General features: G+C 43.2%; 1 protein-coding gene across 1 annotated transcript in view; it reads right to left on the bottom strand.

Annotated features, from left to right (window-relative positions):
- stk26 (serine/threonine protein kinase 26) overlaps window positions 1-23,546 on the bottom strand; it is a 121,546-nt gene that overhangs the window by 34,137 nt on the left and 63,863 nt on the right. The window contains exon 2 of the mRNA XM_059977408.1: window positions 22,565-22,795. Within this exon, the coding sequence (XP_059833391.1) occupies window positions 22,565-22,795 (231 nt within the window). The remainder of the gene's footprint in view (window positions 1-22,564; window positions 22,796-23,546) is intronic.

The raw sequence follows: 23,546 nt of genomic DNA, 5'->3' as shown, positions 1-23,546 counted from the left end.
CCTGCAGCCAGTCCACAACCCTCCAGACTTCTCCCATCCATCTATCCAATTTATTCTTAAAACATAAAGAGTGAGCCCACATTTACCATGTCAGATGGCAGCTCGTTCCAACACTCCCACCACCCTGAGTGAAGACGTTCCCCCTGAAGTTCCCCCAAACCTTTCCCCTTTCACCCTAAAGCCATGTCCTCTCATATTTATCTCTCCTAGTCTAAGTGGAAAGAGCTACTTGCATTTACTCTGTCTATTCCCCTCATAATTTTGTAAACCTCTATTAAATCCCACCCTCATTCTTCTACACTCCAAGGAATAAAGTCATAACCTGTTCAATCTTTCCCTGTAACTCAACTCTTGAAGACCTGGCAACATCCTAGTAAATCTTCTCTGCGCTCTTTCAATCTTACGGATATCCTTCCTACAGTTAGATGACCAGAAATGTACAGAATACTCCAAATTTGGCCTCACCAATCTCTTATACAACCTCACCATAACATCCCAGCTCCTATACTCAATACTTTGATTTATGAATGCCAGGATGCCAAAAGCTTTCTTTACAACCCTGTCTACCTGTGACGCACCTTTCAGGGAATTATGTATCTGAACTCCCAGATCCCTTAGTTCCTCCGCACTTCTCAGTGCCCTACCATTTACTGTGTATGTCCTACCTTGATTGGTCCTTCCAAAAATGCAACCCCTCACACTTGTCTGCATTAAAGTCCATCTGCCATTTTAATGGCTCATTTTTCCAGTTGGTCCAGATCCCTCTGCAAGCTTTGAAAGCCTTCCTCGCTCTCCACAACGACTCCAATCTTAGTGTCATCAGCAAACGTGCTGATCCAATTTACCACATTATCATCTAGATCATATATGTCAAACTCAAGGCCCACGGGGCAAATCCAGCTCGCGGTGGAATTATCTTTGGCCCGCGAGATAATATCTAATTACTATTAAAGCTGGCACCAGTAATCGAAGCGCCTGTGGCGTATGATATGGCTAATGCTGAGTTTATTCAGGTACCAGGTTTTCAGGGTTTTTAGTGTTTATTTGGTTTCCCTGGTTTATTTCCTGAATATCATTAATGAATAATTTTTTTCTCTATTAGAGCTGGCCCGCCGGTGTATTGCATGCACCACTAATACTACAAATCCCACAATGCACTGCCAGTGCATTGCTCGCGCTTGCCTTACTCTCTCATCAGCATCCTTATGGCGCTAGTCACGTGTGGTCAACTTTCAGCTATCCCTCACCCCAAAAATGGCTGAATGAAAGGTGGACTTTGAAAACAGGGGTTTTCAAGGCAGGTGGGAGGCAGAGTATATGTTCGCCGATATAAAGGGCAAACCTGTTTGTCTTATGTGCGGAGACGGTGTGGCTGTAATTAAAGAGTATAACGTAAGACACTATGAAACGAAACACCGCGACAAATACAAGCATCTGGACAAGAAACAGAAGCCCGCGATGTGCGGTCAAAAGAGTGGATTGGTGGGCAGGATCCGGGAGGAGATGCGGGAGGAAAACGGCGCAGGTAAGCTGACAGCTTATCACTGCATCATACACCAGGAATTGTTGTGTGGCAAAGCCTTGAAAATGGAATATATAATGAGCACCATAACACGAGCAGTTAACTTCCTAAGAGCCAAAGGTTTAAATCACCATGAGTTCAAGTCGTTTCTGGAGGAGTTGGGTTCAGAATATAATGATTTGCCCTATCACACAGAGATGCGATGGTTAAGCCAAGGAAAAGTGCTGAAAAGATGTTTCGAGTTGCGTGAGGAGATCTGTCAGTTCATGGAAAGCAAAGGGAAAGACACAACAGAGCTCCGGGATAAAAAGTTGCTTTGTGAAATGGCGTTTCTGTGTGACATCACGAGCCATCTCAATGCGCTCAACCTGCAACTTCAGGGGCGGGGTCGTGTGATCACAGACATGTACGCTGCAGTGAGGGCTTTTAAAACCAAGCTGCGCCTGTGGGAGACGCAGATGCAGCAAGAAAACTTGAGCCATTTTCCGTGTTGCCAAACTATGAAAGAGCAGGTTTCTACCGCAGTGTTCCCACGTGCAAAGTTTGCTGAAAAACTTAGCATACTTGGTGCCGACTTCACACGGCGATTTGTCGACTTTGAAGCCCAAAAAAGCAGGTTTGAACTGCTCAGTAATCCATTTGCAGCTGACGCGGAAAGCGCACCAACCAACATACAAATGGAGCTGATTGAACTCCAATGTAGTGACACATTCAAGGCAAAGTATGACTCGGTGGGCGCTGCACAGTTTCTACGTTTCATTCCCGACACAATGCCCCAGCTGCATACCCAAGCTGCTCAAATGCTCGCTATGTTTGGCAGCACATATCTGTGTGAACAACTGTTCTCTTTGATGAAGATAAAGAAAACATCACACAGGAGTCGTCTTTCTGATGAACACCTTCACTCAATTCTGAGGATTTCCTCAGCTCAGAGCCTGACTCCAAACATTGATGAACTTACATCCAAGATGAGATGCCAAGTATCTGGCTTAGACTAGTGTGAATCCAGAGTGTTGGCCTGTGGAAAAATGTTTTCATTAGAAATTACTCTGGAAAAACTGCAGATAAAGCCATAAGAAATAAATGCAACTGATTTTTTATTTATTTAATGTTCAATGTTGTTTTTGTAGGCAATAACCTAAGCTTTGTTAGTTCCAGGTTAATATGTGTAATAAATTCATTTCAATAAGTTTTGCAATAAACGCTGAACCAGTCCGGCTCACGACTTGTACCGATTTTTAAATTTTGGCCCACTGTGTAATTGAGTTTGACATCCCTGTGTTAGGTCTACATTTGTGTTTGCTAATGCTCGATTTCAAACGGTTTATTAATGGAAAAGGTATGGCTCCCAAAACAATCTTAGCCGAAATAGCATCGTTTCTTTCTCATTGCCTACTTTCTTGTAATCTACGTCTGTAAGTTAATACCAATCATAAAAAGAATGCTTGCTAGGCAATCTGCTTCATAAAAAACGAAATTTGTAAAGTGAAACAATTTTAGATATAGCAGAGACTGAGACACATGAGAGCAGGTTGAAAAAATGAAGGCAACGAAAGCTGTGGGAGCACGCACGCGTGCATTCGTGCGTGCACAACTGATCCGGCCCGCATGAAGTCGCATTTTTCTCAATCCAGCCTGTGACCTAAAATGAGTTTGACATCCCTGAATAGACAATAAACAATGATCCCAGCACAGATCCCTGAGGCACACCACTAGACACGGGCCTTCAGTCTGAGAAGCAATCATCCACTACCACTCTGTCTTCTCCGACACAGCCGATTTCAAATCCAGTTTACAACCTCTCCATGGATACCTAGTGTCTGAATCTTCTGAACTAACCTCCGATGTGGGACCTTGTCAAAGGCCTTACTAAAGTCCACGTAGATAACATCCACAGCCTTTCCTTCATCTACTTTCTTGGTAACCGCCTCAAAAAACTCTACAAGATTCGTTAAGCACGATCTACCATGCAAAAAGCCATGCTGACTATCCTTAATCAGCCCTTGGCTGTCCAGATACTTGTATATCGGATCTCTCAGGACACCTACTACTGATGTCAGGCTCACCGGCCTGTAATGACTTCTTCGCTTTGTGCTCCTTCAGAAGAGCTTGGACAACACATTTTGGATCTCCTATCTGCTGCGAAATTTCTGCTCAGAAGAGGCCTTGCTGATGCAAGATGACCACCTTGTGTCACTCTAGCCATGGTGTAAGAACTGATGACTAGAAGGCTAAATTGTCACATCAGCCACACCCCCACCTTTTAGTTTGGTTGTCAGTCATCCAGTTTGATTCCTTCTACATCCATTTCTGTTTCAGTTAATCAGTTTAGTTCATTCAACTCATTATGTCACCAATCATTAGCTTCTGCTTATTACCTTTGGTTAATCATCCAGTGGGCTAAAAACCTACAAAGTAATCAAGTTTTTAATTGAAAAGTAGACTTTACTTAATAATTACTTTATTTAATGAAATACAAAAAATTTTGTAACATTTAACATTTTGGGAAAATGAACGTTTGGAAGTCTAAAATTTGCTTTTTTCTACTGACACACTAACGCAGAACAAAAAAATCTAAAAAAAATCTGAAACAAAATTTATATTAAAAAAAAGTAGGGCGCCCAAGACTTTTGCACAGTACTATATACACCTACTATGGCGAAAAAGATCAACTGTCAGCCCTATCTATAATCCATGGGATTATAAACATATAACAATTACAGCACAGAAACAGGCCATCCCGGCTCTTCTAGTCTGAACAGAACGCTTACTCTCACCTAGTCCCACCTACCTGCACTCAGCCCATAATCCTCCATTCCTTTCCTGTCCATATACCTATCCAATTTTTTTTTAAATGACAAAATCAAACCTGTCTCTACCACTTCTACTGGAAGTTCGTTCTACACAGCTACCATTCTCTGAGTAAAAAAGTTCCCCCTCATGTTACCCTTAAACTTTTGTCCCTTACCTCCTAACTCATGTCCTATTGTTTGAATCTCCCTTACTCTCAATGGAAAAAGCCTATCCACGTCAACTCTATCTATCCCCCTCATAATTTTAAATAACTCTATCAAGTCAACCTTCCTCAACCTTCTACACTCCAAAGAATAAAGACCTAACTTGTTCAACCTTTCTGTGTAACTTAGGTGCTGAAACCCAGGTAACATTCTAGTAAATCTCCTCTGTAGTCTCTCTAATTTGTTGGCAACTTTCCTATAATTCGGCAACCAGAACTGTACACAATACTCCAAATTTGGCCTCACCAATGCCTTGTACAATTTTAACGTTACATCCCAACTCCTATGCTCAATGCTCTGATTTATAAAGGCCAGCATACCAAAAGCTTTCTTCACCACCCTATCCACATGAGATTCCACCTTCAGGGAACTATGCACCATTATTCTTAGATCACTCTGTTCCACTGCATTCCTCAATGCCCTACCATTTACCATGTATGTCCTATTTTGATTAGTCCTACCAAAATGTAGCACCTTGTAGCGATGTGCTACACAGCGCTGAAATAACGACACGCAGTCAGTAAGTCGTTTCGAGACTAGTTTACTCAAACTTCGCGGCACTGGCATTTAAATCCCTAGTGCCCGCCCTCCCCGGGCGGAAATGACATCAGAGGTGCATTACCAAAGTCTCCCCCTGCGTGTTGGCTATTTGTGAGCCGGTTCGCCTGCACAGAAAGTGGGTCGCCACAACCTCACACTTATCAGCATTAAACTCCTTCTGCCATCTTTAAACCCACTCTTCTAACTGGCCTAAATCTCTCACTGATCTTTGAAAACCATTATCCACTGAAAACCTACTTCATTATCCACAGTTCCTTCAGTCTTTGATTACAGATTATTCTTCAGTCTTTTCAGTCCAGGGAAAATGAGCCCAGCCTATTCAAACTCTTCTCCTTAACTAAAGTCCTCCAATCCAGGCAAAATCCTGGTGAATCTGTCAATTCTTTTCACGTTTTTAGACTCATCATTAAAACTATTTACTCCATCTTTCTTTAGACAGGGCTTCCCAGATAAACTTTCCTCTGTGCCATAATAAAGCCACAAGCCTCATAACATCTCTGCCAATCACTCTCCCCCCGGGTCAGCAACTCTCGTGCTCCGTAGACACACTTTTATCTCAGCTGCTTTCAGTTTTGAATACCTGTCACAAAGCTCCCCTGAATTCCCTATGGTTCATGAAGAGCAGGCTCAGTTTTGCTAGCCTCTCTTCGTAACAGGGATTCCTCTCTTAGGTTTGGACATCTTTCCAAAAGCATGAAGTCCAAAATCAGCAACAACATGAAGGTTTTATCAGTACTTTCTCTAGCTTCAACTGATAAACTCAATGATCATATATGCCTGCTTAACAGTCTGCAGGCCTTTTATCTCATATCCATTTGAACACAACTGTTCATGAAACACAGCTTTTCCTCATTCTTACACTCATAATAATTTACTTCACATATTTCCATGCTAAATTTCACCTGTTCCTGTGACCTTCACAATTATGTCCTATATAATTAATGTCCACTTTGTAAATATACTGACCCCGGAGAAGACTTGCATATTTCACATAGAACTGAATGACTATTTAATACTACAAGAGCATAAAACAGAGGTAGAATTAGTCTTTCTGCCATTTGATCATAGCTGATTAATTTTCCCTCTCAACCCCCATTCTGCCTTCTCCCCATATCTTTGACACCATTTGACCCCACAGAAAGAATTTCAACAGATTAACTGCCCTCTCACTAAAGTTCCTCCTAATGTGTGTTCAAAAGGGATGACCTTGTATTCTGAGGCTGTACCCTCTGGTCCTAGATTCTTTCTCTACTGGAAACATCCCCTCCGTGTCCTCTGTACCTAGGCCTTTCAATATTCACTATGTTTTAATGAGATTCCCTCCCTCATTTCTTCTAAACTGAGTACAGGCCCAAAGCAATTAATTGCTCAGCATACATTAACCCATTCATTCCCAGGATTATTTTTGTGATCCTCCTCTGGACCCTCTCCAATGCTAGCACATCTTTTCGTAGATATGGGGCACAAAACTGTTTACATTACTCTAAATGCAGTGTTAACCAATGCACTTTAAAGTCTCAGCATTACAACCTTACCTCACCTTTATATTTTGGTCATTTTGAAATATATGCTAACATTGCATTTGCCTACATGACTATTGACTCAAACTACAAGTTAACCTTTTAGGGAATCCTGCACAAGGGCTCTCAAGTCCCTTTGCACCTCTGATTTCTTCACTACACCATATTCCATCTGCCACTTGTTTGTCCAGTTTTCAAATTTGTCCAATTCCTTCTGCAGATCCCTGCTTTCTCAACACTACCTGCCCCTCCATCTATCTTTATATTGTCCGCAAACTTGGCCACAAAGTTATCAATTCCATCATCCAGATCATTAACATAAAATATGATAAGTAGCAGATCCGGCAGAACAGCAGCCTCCAGCAGCCAACCAGAAAAGACCCTACCCCCATTTTTCCCACTCTTTGCCTCCTGCTAGTCAGCCAATCTTCTGTCCACACTAGAATCGTTCCTGTAGTGTTATGGACTCATCTCGTTTAACCACCTCATATGCAGCAACCTGCAAAGTCCTTCTGAAAATAGAAATAACAATGTCGCCTGACTCTTTATTTCTATCACCTTTTATTTCCTCAGGGAACCATGCTAACTTCAGCCTAATTTAGACTCTAAGTAATCGCGTAATAATGGACTCTAACTTCTTGCCAACCACTGAAGTCAGGCTAACTGACCTTAACTGGCTAGCTTTTGCCTCTGTCCCTCCTTAAAGAGTGAAATGATTCACTTTTGCCCATTAGCTAATTTAACATCCATACAGCCACTGCCTTCCTTACATATTCACTGTGACCCAGGGCAAGGCCCTTCGACCCACTGGGTTTATGCTGGCTCCTAGCAGGACAATCCCAACAGCCTCATTCCCCCTCTATTTCCATGTATTCTCATACCATGTTCTTTCTCACAGACCCATCAACTTCAATATTTTTTTCTGCCATTTCCCCTACTGAACGGAAAATTAACATACCACTAAGTGAGATATGGGAGGAACCTAGAGCGCGCAAAGGAAACCCACAAGCTAACAGGAAGAATGTGCAAACTCCACACTAAAAGAGCCAAGGGTCAGCATTGAGCAGCATCAGTGGAGCCGTACCACTACGCCATCCCCAGCGGGACCACCTAATGTCCAGTTTTCCCCCAGGAGCCCACTACTGACCATTAAACTTTATTAAAGAACAAATCAACACTTAGAGGTAAAGGTTGCTGGGAAGGTCAAATTCCGAGGTGTTGCCGTGAAGATATCATGCTGAAGTCCAGCTGACTTGCTGCATGCGGTTAGCTCTGAAGAGACAGGAGTGTGGAGATGTATTCCAGAGATGGGGCTTTGTGTCAGCTGAATCTTCCTGTACTCTCCTGATCACACACCAGCTTAAAATTCCTGGGAACGGATGAGAGAGTGTGCCTGGATGCCATGTTCAAGACATTTGCTTGGTGAGACCACACCTGGAATACCTGTACAGTTTTGCTCAGAATGCTACAGGAAGACTAAGATTAAGCCAGAGAAGCTGCAGGTGGAGCAAAAATGCACAGTGACGCTGCCTAGACTGGAGGGCTTGGCTTGTGAGCAGAAACTGGACAGCTGGGATTTTTTCCTGGAGTGGAAATAGCCTTGGGATGACCTTATACAGATTTATAATAATCTTGAGGGGCATAAATAAGGTAAGGTGGTCACAGTGTTTTTCCCAGGGTAGGGGAGTATAATCTAGAGGACAGAGGTTTAAGATGTAAGGGGACCTGAGAGGAAAAAAATCCATGGGTGGAGGGTGTGTGGAACGAGCTGCCAGAGAAAATGACAGAGGTGGGTACAAAAATGTTTAAGATACATTTGGACTGGCACGTGGATAGGAAGGTTCAGAAGGTTAGGGGCCAATGCAAGCTAATGGGACAAACTCAGGAAGATACTTTGTTCGACAAGGACAAACAGAGCCAAAGGGCTCGTTTCTGCACGGTAAGACACCATGTTTACTTTGCAGCACATTCACAGATAACAGCACAGCGAAGAGCTAATATACATTGCCACATTCAAGGGCAAACTGATGAAATTCCATCCACTTCCTCTGAATCATTGCTTCACCTCAACAGAAAAAAGGAACAGGACGAAAATCATGACACAAGCAGAAAAATTGAGCAAGTTTGATGCTGCTAATTACACAATGATTCAAGTTCTGCTGGACTGAGGAAAGGTCACCAGGTCATTCTGAGCTCTTCAACTAGCCTATCTAATTGACCCAACTTTCTCATTCATTCCTGAAAACCCTGCAAATCTTTTCCAATATGTTTACTATTCTCTTTTGAAAGTAACCATTGAATCTGCTTTTGTAATGAAACATATTTTATATCATAGCTATGTTAAACATGTTTATCATTCCTTCCCCCACAACTTTGACCTAACACTGCAAACCTGACACACGAGAATCTAAACAGAAGCACTGTTTGAGAATACTGGATCTCTTATTAGGGTCCGAGACAGGGTAGGTGACAAATGTGTGTGTAAGGGAACATCTTGGATCTTGCAATCATAATTCCATTAGTTTCATGATAATTATGGAGAAAGATAGGACTGGTGCTCAGATTGAAATTCAAAATTGGAGAAAGGTCAATTTTGATGGTATCAGAAAAGATCTGGCAAGTGTGGTTTGGGACAGGTTGTTTACTGGCAAAGCAGTGCAATGGTAAGTGGGTGGTCTAAAAAAGGTATAGTCAGCAAGGAACAAAGGAGGTAATTGAGGAGTATCAGAAATGCAAGAAAATATTAAGGAAAACAGGAGGGCTAAAAGAAAGCATGAGGTTGATCTAGAAGATCTTGTGAATGAGAATCCCAAGGGCTTCTACAGATATATTAATAGCAAAAGGATAGAAGGGGACAAACTGTTCCTCTTGAAGATCAGTGTGGTCATCTATGCACAGAGACAAAAGAGATGGAAATCTTAAACGTTTTTTTTTCCATCTGCATTTACTCTAAAGGTGGATGCAGAGCATATAGATGTGAGGCAAAACAGTGAGGGCATGGGTGTATACAGATTAGAGGAGGTGCTTGCTGTCCTGATGCAAATTAAGGTGCATAAATCCTCAGGCCAGACAAGGTATTCTCTTGGACCTTGTGGGATGCTTGTGCAAAATTGCAGCAGAGGCCCTAGATGAAATATTTAAGATGCTGGAGGACTGAGGATGGGTAATGTTTTTCAATTGTACGAGAAAGGCTCTAAGAATAAACCAGGAATTTATAGGCCAATGAGCCTGATATTGGTAGAGGGCAAGTTATTGGAAAGTATTCTAAGGGACTTGATCTAAGGTACTTGGATAGAGAGAAACTATTCCTAATCAGTCAACATGGCTTTGTGCATGGTAGGCTGTGTCTAGAGACATCTAAGGTGGTTACCAGGAAAATTGATGAAGGAAAGAGTGGATGTAGTCTACGTAGACTTCAGCAAGGCTTTTGACAAGGAGCCGCGTGGATGTTAGTCGAGAAGGTTCAGTCACTTGGCATTCAGGATGAGGTAGATTCAACACTAGCTTACTAGAAAAGCCAAGAGCGATAGTAGATGGTCGACTCTCAGAAAGGAAGGCTGTGACTAGCTGGGTCCGTAGCTGTTTGTCTTCTACATCAGCAACCTTGATGATAATGTGGTAAACTGGATCAGCAAATTTGTCGATGTCATCAAGACTGGTGGCAAATTGGACAGCGATGAAGGCCATGAAAGCTTGTAGTGGGATCTGGTCCAGCTGGAAAACTGGGCTGAAAAATGGCAGATGGAATTTAATCCAGATCAGTGTGAACTACTGCATCGGAGGACAAACCAGAGCAGGAATTACACAGTCAATGGTGGATCAGAGGGATTTGGGAATATAAATCCATAATTCCTTGATAGTGGTGGTCACACACAGATAGAGTTGTAAAGAGAGATTTTGGCATTTTGGCCTTCATTAATCAAAATACTGAGTACAGGTATTGGGCTGTTTTGTTGAAGTTGTATAACTCATTGCCAAGGCCTAATTTGGTGTACAATACTGACCATTTACCTACAGAAAAGATAACGAGATTAAAAGACTACAGAGAAAAATTACAACAATGTTGCTAGGATTTGAGAACCTGAGATAGGTCGAATAGATTTAGGATTTTATTCCCTGGACTGTAGGAGAATGAGAGGAGATTTGATAAAGGTATATAAAATTATGGGGGTATAGATAGGATAAATGCAAGCAGGCTTTTTCCACTGAGGTTGGGTGAGAATAGAACTAGAGTCCATGGGTTAAGGGTGAAAGATGAAATGTTTATGGGGAATAGGAGGGAGAACATCTTCACTCAGAATGTGGTGAGAATGTGGAATGAGCTGCCAGAAACAGTGGTGGACTTGGGTTCGATTTCATAAGTACATGGATGAAAAGGGTAATGGGTCAATAACGATTTGGCGTGGACTAGATTGGTTGAAGGGCCAGTTACTGTGCTGTAAGGTTCTGTCTCTAAGCAGGAGTCAGATATTCATTGCCTCGAATTTGTTCTGCTATTCATTAATACTGGTGGATCTGATCTTTGCCCCACATTAATGACCATAACATTGATTCTCTTATAACCCATGAATTCATTTGAACATTTAATACGGTCAATTTCACCAACCACTGGAGACAATTTGTTCCGATTTGCTGCACTTGAACCCTTCATTGCTCTGATCAGTTGGATGGAATTTCACTTAAACTTATCTGTCCTCACAGGAAAAAAGAATGAACATTGTTGGAGAAATTCAGGCATAAGATGCCACATGACAGCATGATCTAATTCTGATCTAAATCTAATTCTGCAGAGACCTAAAGGGCAGGAGATGGAATGTAAAACAAGGTGTTCAGAGCAAATAAAGGTGGAGATTATAAGTGGGCCGGCAGTATGAATTGGTGATGGAGAGAGAGCACAAGGTTAGATTCCAAGCACAAACAGGCCCTCTGGCCCATTGTATCCATGCCAACCATTGAACCTACATCTATAGTAATCCCACTGAAGAATCATGGGCAGCACACATTTTGTTTAAAGCTCATCAAGAAGGAAGCTGACATGGTTTGGGATGCCTTACAGATTACTGAAGAGTGACACAAATCTACAGAAAAATTAAAGTTGTATATGAACTATACAGTGGTATTAGGAGGCAATGAATTCTTCAGTGTTGAAAGGGGTAATATTAGGGCAAAGAAGGGATAAAATTTCTAAAAGAGAACCTTTATAATATGCATGTTCTCAGCACAATGGTGAAGGAGGCCACCGATGGATTCTGTTCAGCTCCAGTGACCAAAGTTTGGCCTAGGCTTTTGAGTGCACTTTGGCTGGTAAGCAGCAAGGATCATTGAATCATCAGATTAAGCAACACCACAGAGCTAACTTCCAAGGGACAACAGGAGATCCAGTGTCCAAGGTAGGCAGATACAATAGGACAATGGGTAAGATACAAAGAGATACTTTAGATACAGATTTGGCACAATCCCACAGGGGAAAGAAAGGACAGAGCATCCCAGGTCAAGTCTGCGGTGACGTTGACTGAGAAAGTGATAAAACAAAAATAGAATGTGTAACTGATGATGATCACCAGGAGGATTCTAGGAAAAATAAATGAGACAAATATTTTGAGCTGAGGGAGCATGAGGAAAAGCAATAAAATCAACATTGCGTGTAAATACAGAATGAGTAATAATATAGACGTGCACCAGATATAAAATTGTAAGCAGACAGCAAGATGCTGGTCAGACCGGTAATAGAATAAAGGGTACCAAAAGCATAGATTACAATCAAAATGAATACTTCATCTGTCTTTGACAAGGAAGAGAAATCTATCAAAATATCCTTGGAAAAAGTGGAGGTGGTGGAGCTGTATCTTGGGTTGGAATCAACACAAATTAGGCACTAGGAAGGATGCCTATGCTTTAAACACCTGGTTCAAGAGGAATGCACATGAGGTTGTTGCGGGGAGTGAGGGTGAGGGTGGGGCCTGCAGAAAGGTTTACCAAGCTACGCCTGAACCCTGGCGATATGCAAGTGGATTTGAAAGAAGCTGTATAGGAAAAAGGGTTCAATGTCTTGCCTGGAAACCATAGGTCAGTGTACAGTACCTAAGAAGGAGGGAGCCATTGAGAAACAGTTATCAACAACATTGAAGTTGACTTGTGGTGGAAAATTGCAGTTAACCTTTTTTTTGATGAGCTACACAAGTTCACAAAGGAAACATGAGATGTTGTCAGGAAAGATTTTCACAAGGCTATTGATGAAAGTCCCACACAAAATGCTAAAATTGAGGGTCAGGCAAGCAAAAGATCAACAACAGCATAGAAATCACAGTTAGTCCTGTTACCTCATAGTTCCAGTGACCTGGGTTCAATTCTGACTTACAGTGTGGAGTTTGCACTCCCTCTCTCACACCCACATCCCAAAGTCAGATTGTCTCTAGTGGTAAAATATGAGGAACTAATGGGAATGTTGGGTTAACAAAGTGAAAGTGATGTAGGATTAATGTAAATATGTGCTTGAAGGTTTGGCATGGACACAGTGAGCCAAAGGGCCTTTTTCCATGATGTATGGCTCTACTGTCAATAGAGTGCGGGGATGTAACTGGCTGCAGATGCTGGAATCTGAAGGTGGAAATAAACTGCTGGAAGAACTTCAGTATGTAAGGCAGCATCTGTGGAAGCAAAGTAATGGTCAGCATCTCAGATTGAGACCATGTACTAGGACTGAGACTACAGAGGGAAGAGAACTGGTAGGAAGAATATAAAACAGGTTCTGGTAGGTAACTGGTAGAAGCATATAGAGAGATGATAGGAAGGTAGAGGCAGATAAGGGAGAGAAGGAGGAAGAGGGGAAATGGGAAGGATGAAGCCGGGTCGGTATGACAGTGTGATTGACAGATTGATCTGGGTAGGTTGGAGGAGGCTAACAATTTCTGGAAAAGAGTGGGTAAGAATAAAAAAGGTGTGCCACCTACTCAAAGAATTCCTCTCCCACTCCCCCAAGTCCACCCTAGTTTTCTCTCTCTCTCCATTTTTTCCATCCTTTACTCCAACCTCCATCAATCCTGATGCAGGGGTCTCAACTCAAAATGGCTACCACCCCTTTGCCTCAGTTGCTGCTTCACCCACTAAATTCTTCCAATGATTTATTCCTTTATCATTGAAGTATCCTAAAATCCAATCTCAAGTAACCCTGGAAAGAAAACCTCTGGAAGATCTTCTTCCTCTATGCTCCTGTCAGATCTTTAACTTGGTCTTGGACTAATGGGTGGCAATGGTCTAAGAAATGATCAGCTAGGGAGGCATCCAGCATTATTGGTTGAGTGCCATGTCTATTTGCAAAAGATGACCAATGGTGGGATGAGATGTTGGGAAGGGGGAGTGGGGTGTGATGACATCATACCCTATCAGAATTGGCAAATCACTATTTGACCTACAAGGCTGATTGGGATGTACAAAAAAGCTGGATGAACTCAGCAGGTCGGGCAGCCTCCATTGAAAGGAGCAGTCAACGTTTCGGGTCGAGACCCTTCGTCAGAACTAAAGAAGGAGGGGGAAGGGGCCCTATAAAAAAGGTGGGGAGAGGGTGGAAAACCAATCAGAGGAAAGATCAAGGGGTGGGAGAGGGGAAGCAGGGAGGGGATAGGCAGGAGAGGTGAAGAAAGAATCTAAGGGGAAAGCACTATGGGTAGTAGAAGAAGGCAGAGTCATGAGAGATGATAGGCAGCTAGAAGAGGAGACAGAGTGAAGGTGGGATGGGGGAAGGGAGAGGGAGGGAATTACCGGAAGTTGGAGAATTCGATGTTCATACCAAGGGACTGGAGACTACCCAGACTGTATATGAGATGTTGTTCCTCCAACCGAAGTTTGGCCTCATCATGGCAGTAGAGGAGGCCATGTATGGACATATCCGAATGGGAATGTGAAGGACAGTTGAAGTGAGTGGCAACCAGGAGATCCTGTCTGTTGTGGTGGACGGAGCAGAGGTGCTTGACGAAGCGGACCCCAATCTGTGTCAGGTCTCGCTGATGTAGAGGAGGCCACACCGGGAGCACCGGATGCAACAGATTACCCCAAAAGACTCACAAGTGAAGTGTTGCCTCACCTGGAAGGACTGTTTGGGGCCCTGAATGGTGGTAAGAGATGAGGTGTAGGGACAAGTCTGAATCGGTCTCTGCCTTCTTCAATCAACGGCCTCACTGTAATGCACAGTGACGTCAATACAAATGGGATTACCTTTAAATAAAAAGGAACAGAGTGAATACACTCTGTACTGCATTTTATATATATCTCAACTGGGACACAAAGGACGGCCTTATGTGAACTCAAGACCTGCCCGTAAGCAAAACTGGCCTTTTCTATTAAGTGGTTGACTGCCTCAGTAGCTTTCAATGTCTGAACGGACAGCCCTCCGTGTACAGCACGCAAGGCGACAAGGTCTTCTCTCTACTGAAGTACACCTGGCTTTACCAAGCTAACTTCACCTGCTTTTTATGAAGAAAAAGCAATGCTTGACCAAAGAAGTGTGAGCAAATGAACTAGTGTTCTGCACGTGCTGCTCTGTGCAGTGAGAATGTGAAGTAGGGGGAACAGTAGTGTGGGCTCCTGCTGGTGAAAAAGAAAGACAGACTGTTGTATGCAGGCACATGTGAAGAGAGAGACTGAAAATTCAAGATACATGACCACAGCATCACCATTAATGATACACAAACATAGCACATTTGTGCAATGGAAACCTTCAGAATATAAAAGCAACTGAAATTATAAATCTTCCCTCTAGTCTCAGTCCTAATGCAGGGTCTCAACCCCTTGCCTCCACAGCTGCTACCTAACATGCTGAAGTTGCTTCAGCAATTTACTTATGCTCAAGATTCCAGTATCTGTAATTGTGTGAGTCTCTGTACTCCCACCATTGCACTCACTTAAAAAAAACAACTTGCCCCACACATCTCCTATCAACTTTCCCCTCACGTTAAATGTCTGTCCTCTAGTACTTGGCATTTCTACTCTGGGAGAAAGATTCTGACTGTTTAATCAAGACAGGATATGCATCTCTGCCACTGCAGTAAGAAAATGTCCTCTATGACATCTGTGCCTCTCTTAATTTGAAAACTATCAAGTCTCCCTTCAGTCTTCCTTGCTACATAGTAAAAACAAACATATTTATCTAACCTCTCATTATACCCCTCATGCCCTCCATTCAGGCAGCATCCTGGTAACAACACACACAAAATGCTGGTGGAACACAGCAGGTCAGGTAGCATCTATAAGGAGAAGCACTGTCGATGTTTCGGGCTGAGACCCTTTGTCAGGAGTTGTGAGTATCCTGGTAAATTTCTTTTGCACCGTTTCCAAAGCTTCTATATTCTTCCTGTATTTTTTCAATCCACAACTTGATCATATTTAGAATATATGAAATCTACATTGCATTACAGGCCCTTCGGCCCACAATGTTGTGCCAGCCATGTAACCTACTCTAGAAGCTGCCTAGAATTTCCCTACCACATAGGGAAATATACATACCACATACACTATTTTTTCTAAGTTCCATGTAACTATCTTAAAAGACCCTATTGCACCAGAACCTACCACCTTTGCTGGCAATGCATTCTGTGCACCCACCACTCTGTGTGAAAAATTTATCTCTGGCATTCCCCTTGCACCTACTTCCAAGCACCTTAAAACTATGCCCCGTTATGCTAGCCATTTCAGCCCTGGGAAAAAGCCTCTGGCTATCTACACAATAAATGCTTATCATCTTATACACCTCTATCAGGTCACCTCTCATCCTCTGTCAATGTCTGATGACACATCAACCTACGGACACATGTGAGTGCTGGTTCTCAGTGAGATAACCATTCTGAGGACACAGATCAGATTCTGGTTCACTTGAATGTTAGGTATTGGTGCTAAAACCCGCTATCCAATCTCCTCCTCCCTACAGCAGATTTCCACTGACTTCCTTTAGGAGGTGATAGGTAACCAGAGCACCCAGTGGTTCTCAGGGAGAAGATGCAAACTCCAACAGGCAGCACCCAACAGAAGATCAAGCCTGGGTCTGTGAAGCTGTGAGCAGCAGCTCTACCAGCTGCACCACAGTGCACACACTCTTGGAGGCTGGGTATTTCAAGACGTGTAAAATGATGAGGGAGCTACTGCAGTATAAGGAGAGGGAAATCTCTGAGGAGCTATTTGAGGAAGTAACTGACAGGGTTATCGTTAAAAGAAGTGCACAAGAACTCAGAATCACAAAGGGAAGAGGGAAGAGGGAAGAGGGAAGAGGGAAGAGGGAAGAGGGAAGAGGGAAGAGGGAAGAGGGAAGAGGGAAGAGGGAAGAGGGAAGAGGGAAGAGGGAAGAGGGAAGAGGGAAGAGGGAAGAGGGAAGAGGGAAGAGGGAAGAGGGAAGAGGGAAGAGGGAAGAGGGAAGAGGGAAGAGGGAAGAGGGAAGAGGGAAGAGGGAAGAGGGAAGAGGGAAGAGGGAAGAGGGAAGAGGGAAGAGGGAAGAGGGAAGAGGGAAGAGGGAAGAGGGAAGAGGGAAGAGGGAAGAGGGAAGAGGGAAGAGGGAAGAGGGAAGAGGGAAGAGGGAAGAGGGAAGAGGGAAGAGGGAAGAGGGAAGAGGGAAGAGGGAAGAGGGAAGAGGGAAGAGGGAAGAGGGAAGAGGGAAGAGGGAAGAGGGAAGAGGGAAGAGGGAAGAGGGAAGAGGGAAGAGGGAAGAGGGAAGAGGGAAGAGGGAAGAGGGAAGAGGGAAGAGGGAAGAGGGAAGAGGGAAGAGGGAAGAGGGAAGAGGGAAGAGGGAAGAGGGGAGAGGGGAGAGGGAGAGGGAGAGGGAGAGGGAGAGGGAGAGGGAGAGGGAGAGGGAGAGGGAGAGGGGGAGAGGGAGAGGGGGAGAGGGAGAGAGAGAGAGAGAGAGAGAGAGAGAGAGAGAGAGAGAGAGAGATGCTGTAAACTGGACGATTGAACGGACCCCGAGTGGGGGTCCAAGGCCAGGAAGTTCGGTGAGGAAAGGAGACAAGGATAGATGTGCTTGGTTGACCACTTCGGGTGGTCCTGAGCTGCGAGTCAAGGAGTTCGGAGGGAATCGAATGGTGGCCAGAAGCCTTCTGTAGTTGAGCTCCAACGGTTGTGCACGAAGTGGTTTGGACTTTGATAAGTTTGGCACCTTTTCTTTATTTTCTTTTCCTTCATATATACCGTATTGTTATTAATCACTTAGTTATAGTAATTGTGGTGAACTACATATACCCGTCTGGACACGCCCCTCTGCTGACTGCTCCTGTGGCTCCTCCCACAGACCCCAGTATAAAGGCGATTGGAGACACAGCCCCGGCCTCGGTCTCCAGGATGCAGTGTGGTGGTCACTTGCTGCTTGTTCTTTCTTCCAGCCAATAAAAGCCTCACATTCTCGCCTCACATCTCCGAGAGTTATTGATGGTGCATCAGTAATCTTTATAAATTGTAATCATTTAATCGCATATGGTGTACTGTCTGTTCTTTGGCGAGGCGGGAACATCACACAGCATCCACACCAGCTGATTACCCAGTTTGGCGGGGCCAAAGGCTGCTCCCCCTAGACGAGAATGGGCTGAGCGAGCCTGAGGTGACCCGGGGGTTACATAAGTATTTCTATCATTTTCTATTTTTATTTTAAATTTCCCACTTTTAAAATTTTCTTACATTCTATATTAATGACTTATTAGACCTCTCAAGATATATCAGCTCACATTTACAGGATTAAATTCCATCTGTCATTGCTTTCCACGTGTTACTAACTGATCAATATCTTCCTGTAACCTGAGTATTCTCCTCACTTAACTATTCGTCATACACATTGAAACATACAGTGAAATGCACTGCTTGCGTCAATGACCAACACAGTGCAAGGACATGCTGGGGGCAGCCCACAAGTGTCGTCGTACTTCCTGCACCAACACGGCATGCCTGCACGTCTTCTGGAATGTAGAGGAAACCAACATGGACACGTGGAGAAATGTACAAACTCCTTTGAGACAGTGGTGGGAATTGAACCCTGATCTGCCAACAGTGGCACTGTAAAGCATTACACTAACCACTATGGTACTGTGCTACCCGCCAACAACGTCCTTGACATCTGCAAAACATTCCAGTGATATCACTTCAGAGGTGTTACCATTTGAGAGGACCTGTCCTGGGCCCAGTACGTTAGTGCAATTATGAAAAAAAAATCACGATAGCTCCTCTATTACCACAGGTATTTGCAAAGATGACATCTAAAACTTTGAGAAAATTCTATAGAAATGTGGCAGCGAGTATATTACATCACAGCCTGGTAATGAAACACCAATTGCCTTGAATGGAAAATCCTACCAAAAGTAGTGGATATGACCCAGCCCTCCCCACCATTGAGCACATCCACAAAGCATCAACCACCTTGGCCATGCTCCCTTCTCACATGCATCTGGAAGAAGGAACAGGAGCTGTGCTGCCTTTACGACAGTTATTTAGTTTATAATATTTTTGCTTAGTAATTCATTCGATAGTATTTTCTAGTTAGAATTAGAAGTGTTTAAAGTATATTCATTGCATGTAAAATATATCGGCATGTGATGACATCACATCCTGTTTCGCCACGTCTTGTGGGAAAGTACCGGTTTGAAATTAGCGCGAGGGTGGGGGCTCACCACGAGGCACACCTGAGCAGAAGTTGTTTTGCAGGCATGAGAAATCACAGTGAGAGCAACGCTGTAAGTTAATAGATAATCGATATATTGAACTAAGATGTTAATGCCGATCCTGTTAGAAGTAACGACAGTCGATAATGTTTATGCTTTTGTTAGTTAAAGAGTTGCGGATAGTTTGCATTGAAGTGTATTTAAAGTAGTCAATGGAGCAGGTAAACTCTGCCTGTATACTGCACCTTAGTGTAATGTAGTTATAGTCACCTTTGCAAGTATTTACAATTGAAATGTGATATTAAGGAAGGAACAAATACTGTATCAATCTTGTATTGTTTTATCAACAGTTTTCACCATATGTTAATGTGAAGAGTGAACAGTAAATGGTTAATCTTACTGCGATCTGGTTCTCATTGACTGCGGTTTATCTCGACGTTGAATTCGACGTTATCAGTTACACGCGAAGGAGAACGTTACAGGAGCCTTAAGACTCACTCCACCAGATTCAAGAATAGTTATTCCCTCTCACCTGTCAGGCTCTTGAACCAGAGGGGATAACTCCATAACTTGAGTTCTGAGGGTTTATTCACCTTTACACCTACTGAGACATCAAGTGCTTCCTCATTCATATTAACACATACTGGAAGATGAATCTCTCCCTCAGAGGACTGCGAGTCTTTGCAATTCCCCCATCCTTTCAAGTTACAGAGCCACCAAGTTCAAGTGAACGGATTTTTCGACTGTGGGGAAATTAGAGATTATAGGGTCCAAGTTTGACAGCAAAGTTGAAAACACAACCTGACTGGAAGGATGGAGTTGTGCCAGAGGACCGCGTCCCTTTTGCAAACTTGGATTTTATTCACTGGTGCCGAGAAGAATGAGAGGTCATCTTATAAAGGAACATCAAAACACTAAAGCATATATAGGATGAATGCACAGCCTGTTTCCTAGTGCTGGAAAATCAAAAGCTGGAGAGCAGTGGTTTAAGATGAGAGGGCACAGATTTAATAGGAACCAGTCATTAAGCATTACAGCACAGCAAAGGCCCTTCAGCCCATGCCAAACTGTTATTCTGCCTAGTCCCATCGAGCTGCACCTGGACCATAGCTCTCCATACCTCTCCCATCCATGTAACTATCCAAGCCCCTCTTAAATGCTGAAATTGAACCCACATCCACCAGTTCAGCTGGTAGCTCGTTCCACACTCTCACCACCCTCTGAGTGAAGACATTTCCCCTTAAATATTTCACCTTTCACTCTTAACCTATGTTCTCTAGTTCTAATCTCACCCAATGTCAGTGGAAACAGCTTGCTTACCCTGTTCCCTCCCCCCCCCCCCCCCCATAGCAGATGGTGATGCAACGAGTTAGAATGCTCCCTATGCCACATCTGTGGAAATCTACGAGCGTCTTTGGTGTCATATCAATTCTCCTCAAACTGGTAATCGAATATAGGTGCTGTTGTGCCTTCTTCGTAATTGCATCAAAACTGGGCCCAGGATCAATTCTGAGATGTTGACACCCAGGAACCTGAAACTGCTCACCTTTTCCACTTCTGGTCCCTCAATGAGGACTGAGTGTTCCTTTGACTTCCATTTCCTGAGACAACATTCAGTTCTTCGAGTGCAAGGACAACTGCGACAGCACTCAACCAGCTGATCTACCTTGCTCCTGTAAAGGGGCTTTCTTTTTCTCTTTCTTTGTTACTGTTGGGAAAGGGTTTCTTTGTTTTGTTAACTAGCAGGAATGCTAATTTACTGATAACGAGAATGGTATTCCTTTGTAAACCAAATGGGGATTAATGTTCTTTCTTCTGAGTCTGTAAGCTTTTGGGCAGATCGGCGCGAGGGGGTCGAGAGAGAGGACGCAATGCTGTAAGCTGGGCAAGGATCGGACCCCAAGCGGGGGTCCGAGGCCGGGAGGTACTCCGAGGAGGGGGGCATGAAGCTAGATGTACTTGGTTGACCACTCGGAGGGTCCTGAGCTGCGAGTGAAGGAGTTCGGAGGGTATCGAATGGTGGCCAGAAGACTTCAGAAATTGAGCTCCAACGGTTGTGCACGTTTGGACTTTGATAAGTTTGGCGCCTTTTCTTTATTTTTTCTCTTCATATATACTGTATCGTTATTAATCACTTAGTTATAGTAACCTTTATAAATTGTACTCATTTAATTGCATATGGTGTACTGTCTGTTTTTGGGCGAGGCGGGGACATCACACAGCATCCACACCAGCTGATTACCCAGTTTGGCGGGGCCGAAGGCTGCTCCCCCTAGACGAGAACGAGCTGAGCGAGCCTGAGGTGACCCGGGGGTTACACTCCTATATGCCTATTCATCACCATCTGAAATTCAGCCAATAGTTGTGTCCTTGGCAAATTTATAGATGCCAAGTGAACTGTGCCTAGCCACATAATCGAGAGAGTAGAGTAGCGGGCTAAGCATGCATCCTTGACTGTCAGCAAGGAGATGTTATTTCAAATCTGCACAGACTGTGGTTCCCCAATGAGGAAGTCAAGGATCTAGTTGCAGAGGGAGGTACAGAGGCCCAGGTTTTGTACTGAAGGATATGTGTGATGCAGCAAGAGCAAGTCTGGCAGCTTGTGGGCTAAATATTGGCCAAGCTATCTGGAGAACTACCATGCTCCTTGCGGTGATGTCTCAAACAGACAGGACTTTGGTCCAATGCATGTATTCAGTTCTTTAATAGTAAACCCTCCAAGAATAAATGTGCTCCCAACGTCCAGCTGCCACTCTCCCTCAGTATCATTTTATCCTTTAACAAATCTTACTCCATTTCTCCTGAAGTGACATGGCATGTTTCCCCTCATTATATTCAATCTACCGCACCTACTACCAGTGTCATTCAGGAGTGAACCCAACTGAGAGATGAATGCAGCTCCTGATCACACTCAATTCAAGTCTGCGGAGATAGAAAAGAAACTGGCATGACTGGTTTGAAGAGAGACTCGAAGAGTTAGGCATTCTCCCAGAGTAACCAGAGTTGTGAAGGTGCTTAGGTCAGGATGATTTTGTTAGTAAATTGGAAAGAGGAGAACTCAATGAGTTCTAGCAAAACAAAGGAAGATTTTGTCTTGAAAAGGTTAGTTGCAACATAAAGTGCTGTACCAAGTATTGCATTTGAATTTATAAAAGAACACACAACTCCTTGTAAAAGGAAAAAGATAAAGGGAAATGGGATTAAAGTAGAAAGCTCCTGTTAAACTGTTGACATCAGTACAATAGATTAATTCATTATATTCAGCTCAACCTCTGTTGAAATTTTTAGTTCTGCTCCTGTAAAGTACAGTTTATTCTTTACCTTTAAATATGATCCAAAATATTTGGTTACATAAGGACTATCGCACTGGCTGAGCACAGTTATCTCCTGTTGGATATCTTCAATCTCATCCTCAGCTTCTTCTAGATCAATAATCTTGATAGCAACTACTTGCTGTGTCCGGTTATCAATTCCTTTGAAGACTTCTCCAAAAGACCCCTTCCCAATCCGTTCCAGTTTGGTGAACAGTCCTTCAGGGTCTGCCCGATGGTTCTGAAAACAGAGGGACAACATTGGTAGGATTAGATTTGTTGAGTGGTGTGATCTGGCCAATATCATGTACATTTACTGCAGCTCCCAAACCTGTGAACTCCAAAATCACAAAATCTGATACCATTATCTTCACTTTTGCCTCCAAAGTTTTATACTTTAGTTTAAACTTTTGGAACAGTAATTTAAGCTTTTTTAAACCATAACCCCACTGACGCTTGCGGTTATGCATTACAAATCTATTTTTTGATCCTGTCAGCATGTTTTGGCAATTCTGTAAAATTTCACTGAAGAAAATCTTCTCCAGGAATGGTTCCTCTCCAGAAACTTAGGACCATCAGCAAGCCAAATACTGATGTTAACAGTTCAATTCCAGCCTCACACCAAGCTAGCAACACCTACATCAAAATGTAAAATAAAATAAAACTCCCCATTTACAACTGACATAATGTGTAATATTTCATTGATGAGCCAATACACTGATTTTAACATACCTCTGCAATAGCAGAGAGATAAACATGATCCAAGACCAACTGTGAATTAATTCAAAACACTTCTGACTTATTCTGATCAACTTGGTCCTGAAATATAGGTTCCATCTCTAGTCATCCAGAACAAAGCAGGAAATGTAAGAAATCCTGGCATTAGTTGGTTGTGGCACATGGTGAGAACTTACATAAATTAACAGAGATAAAGCACTTCACTGCTGAATGTTCACCAGTAGATGATCACAATGTGACCTTTCAGAATTAAA

Source organism: Hypanus sabinus, chromosome 8 (genome assembly GCF_030144855.1).
Source record: "Hypanus sabinus isolate sHypSab1 chromosome 8, sHypSab1.hap1, whole genome shotgun sequence".
Lineage (NCBI taxonomy): Eukaryota > Metazoa > Chordata > Chondrichthyes > Myliobatiformes > Dasyatidae > Hypanus > Hypanus sabinus.
The sequence above is the reverse complement of the archived record's forward strand: the minus strand, read 5'-3'. Positions and strand labels throughout refer to the sequence as shown.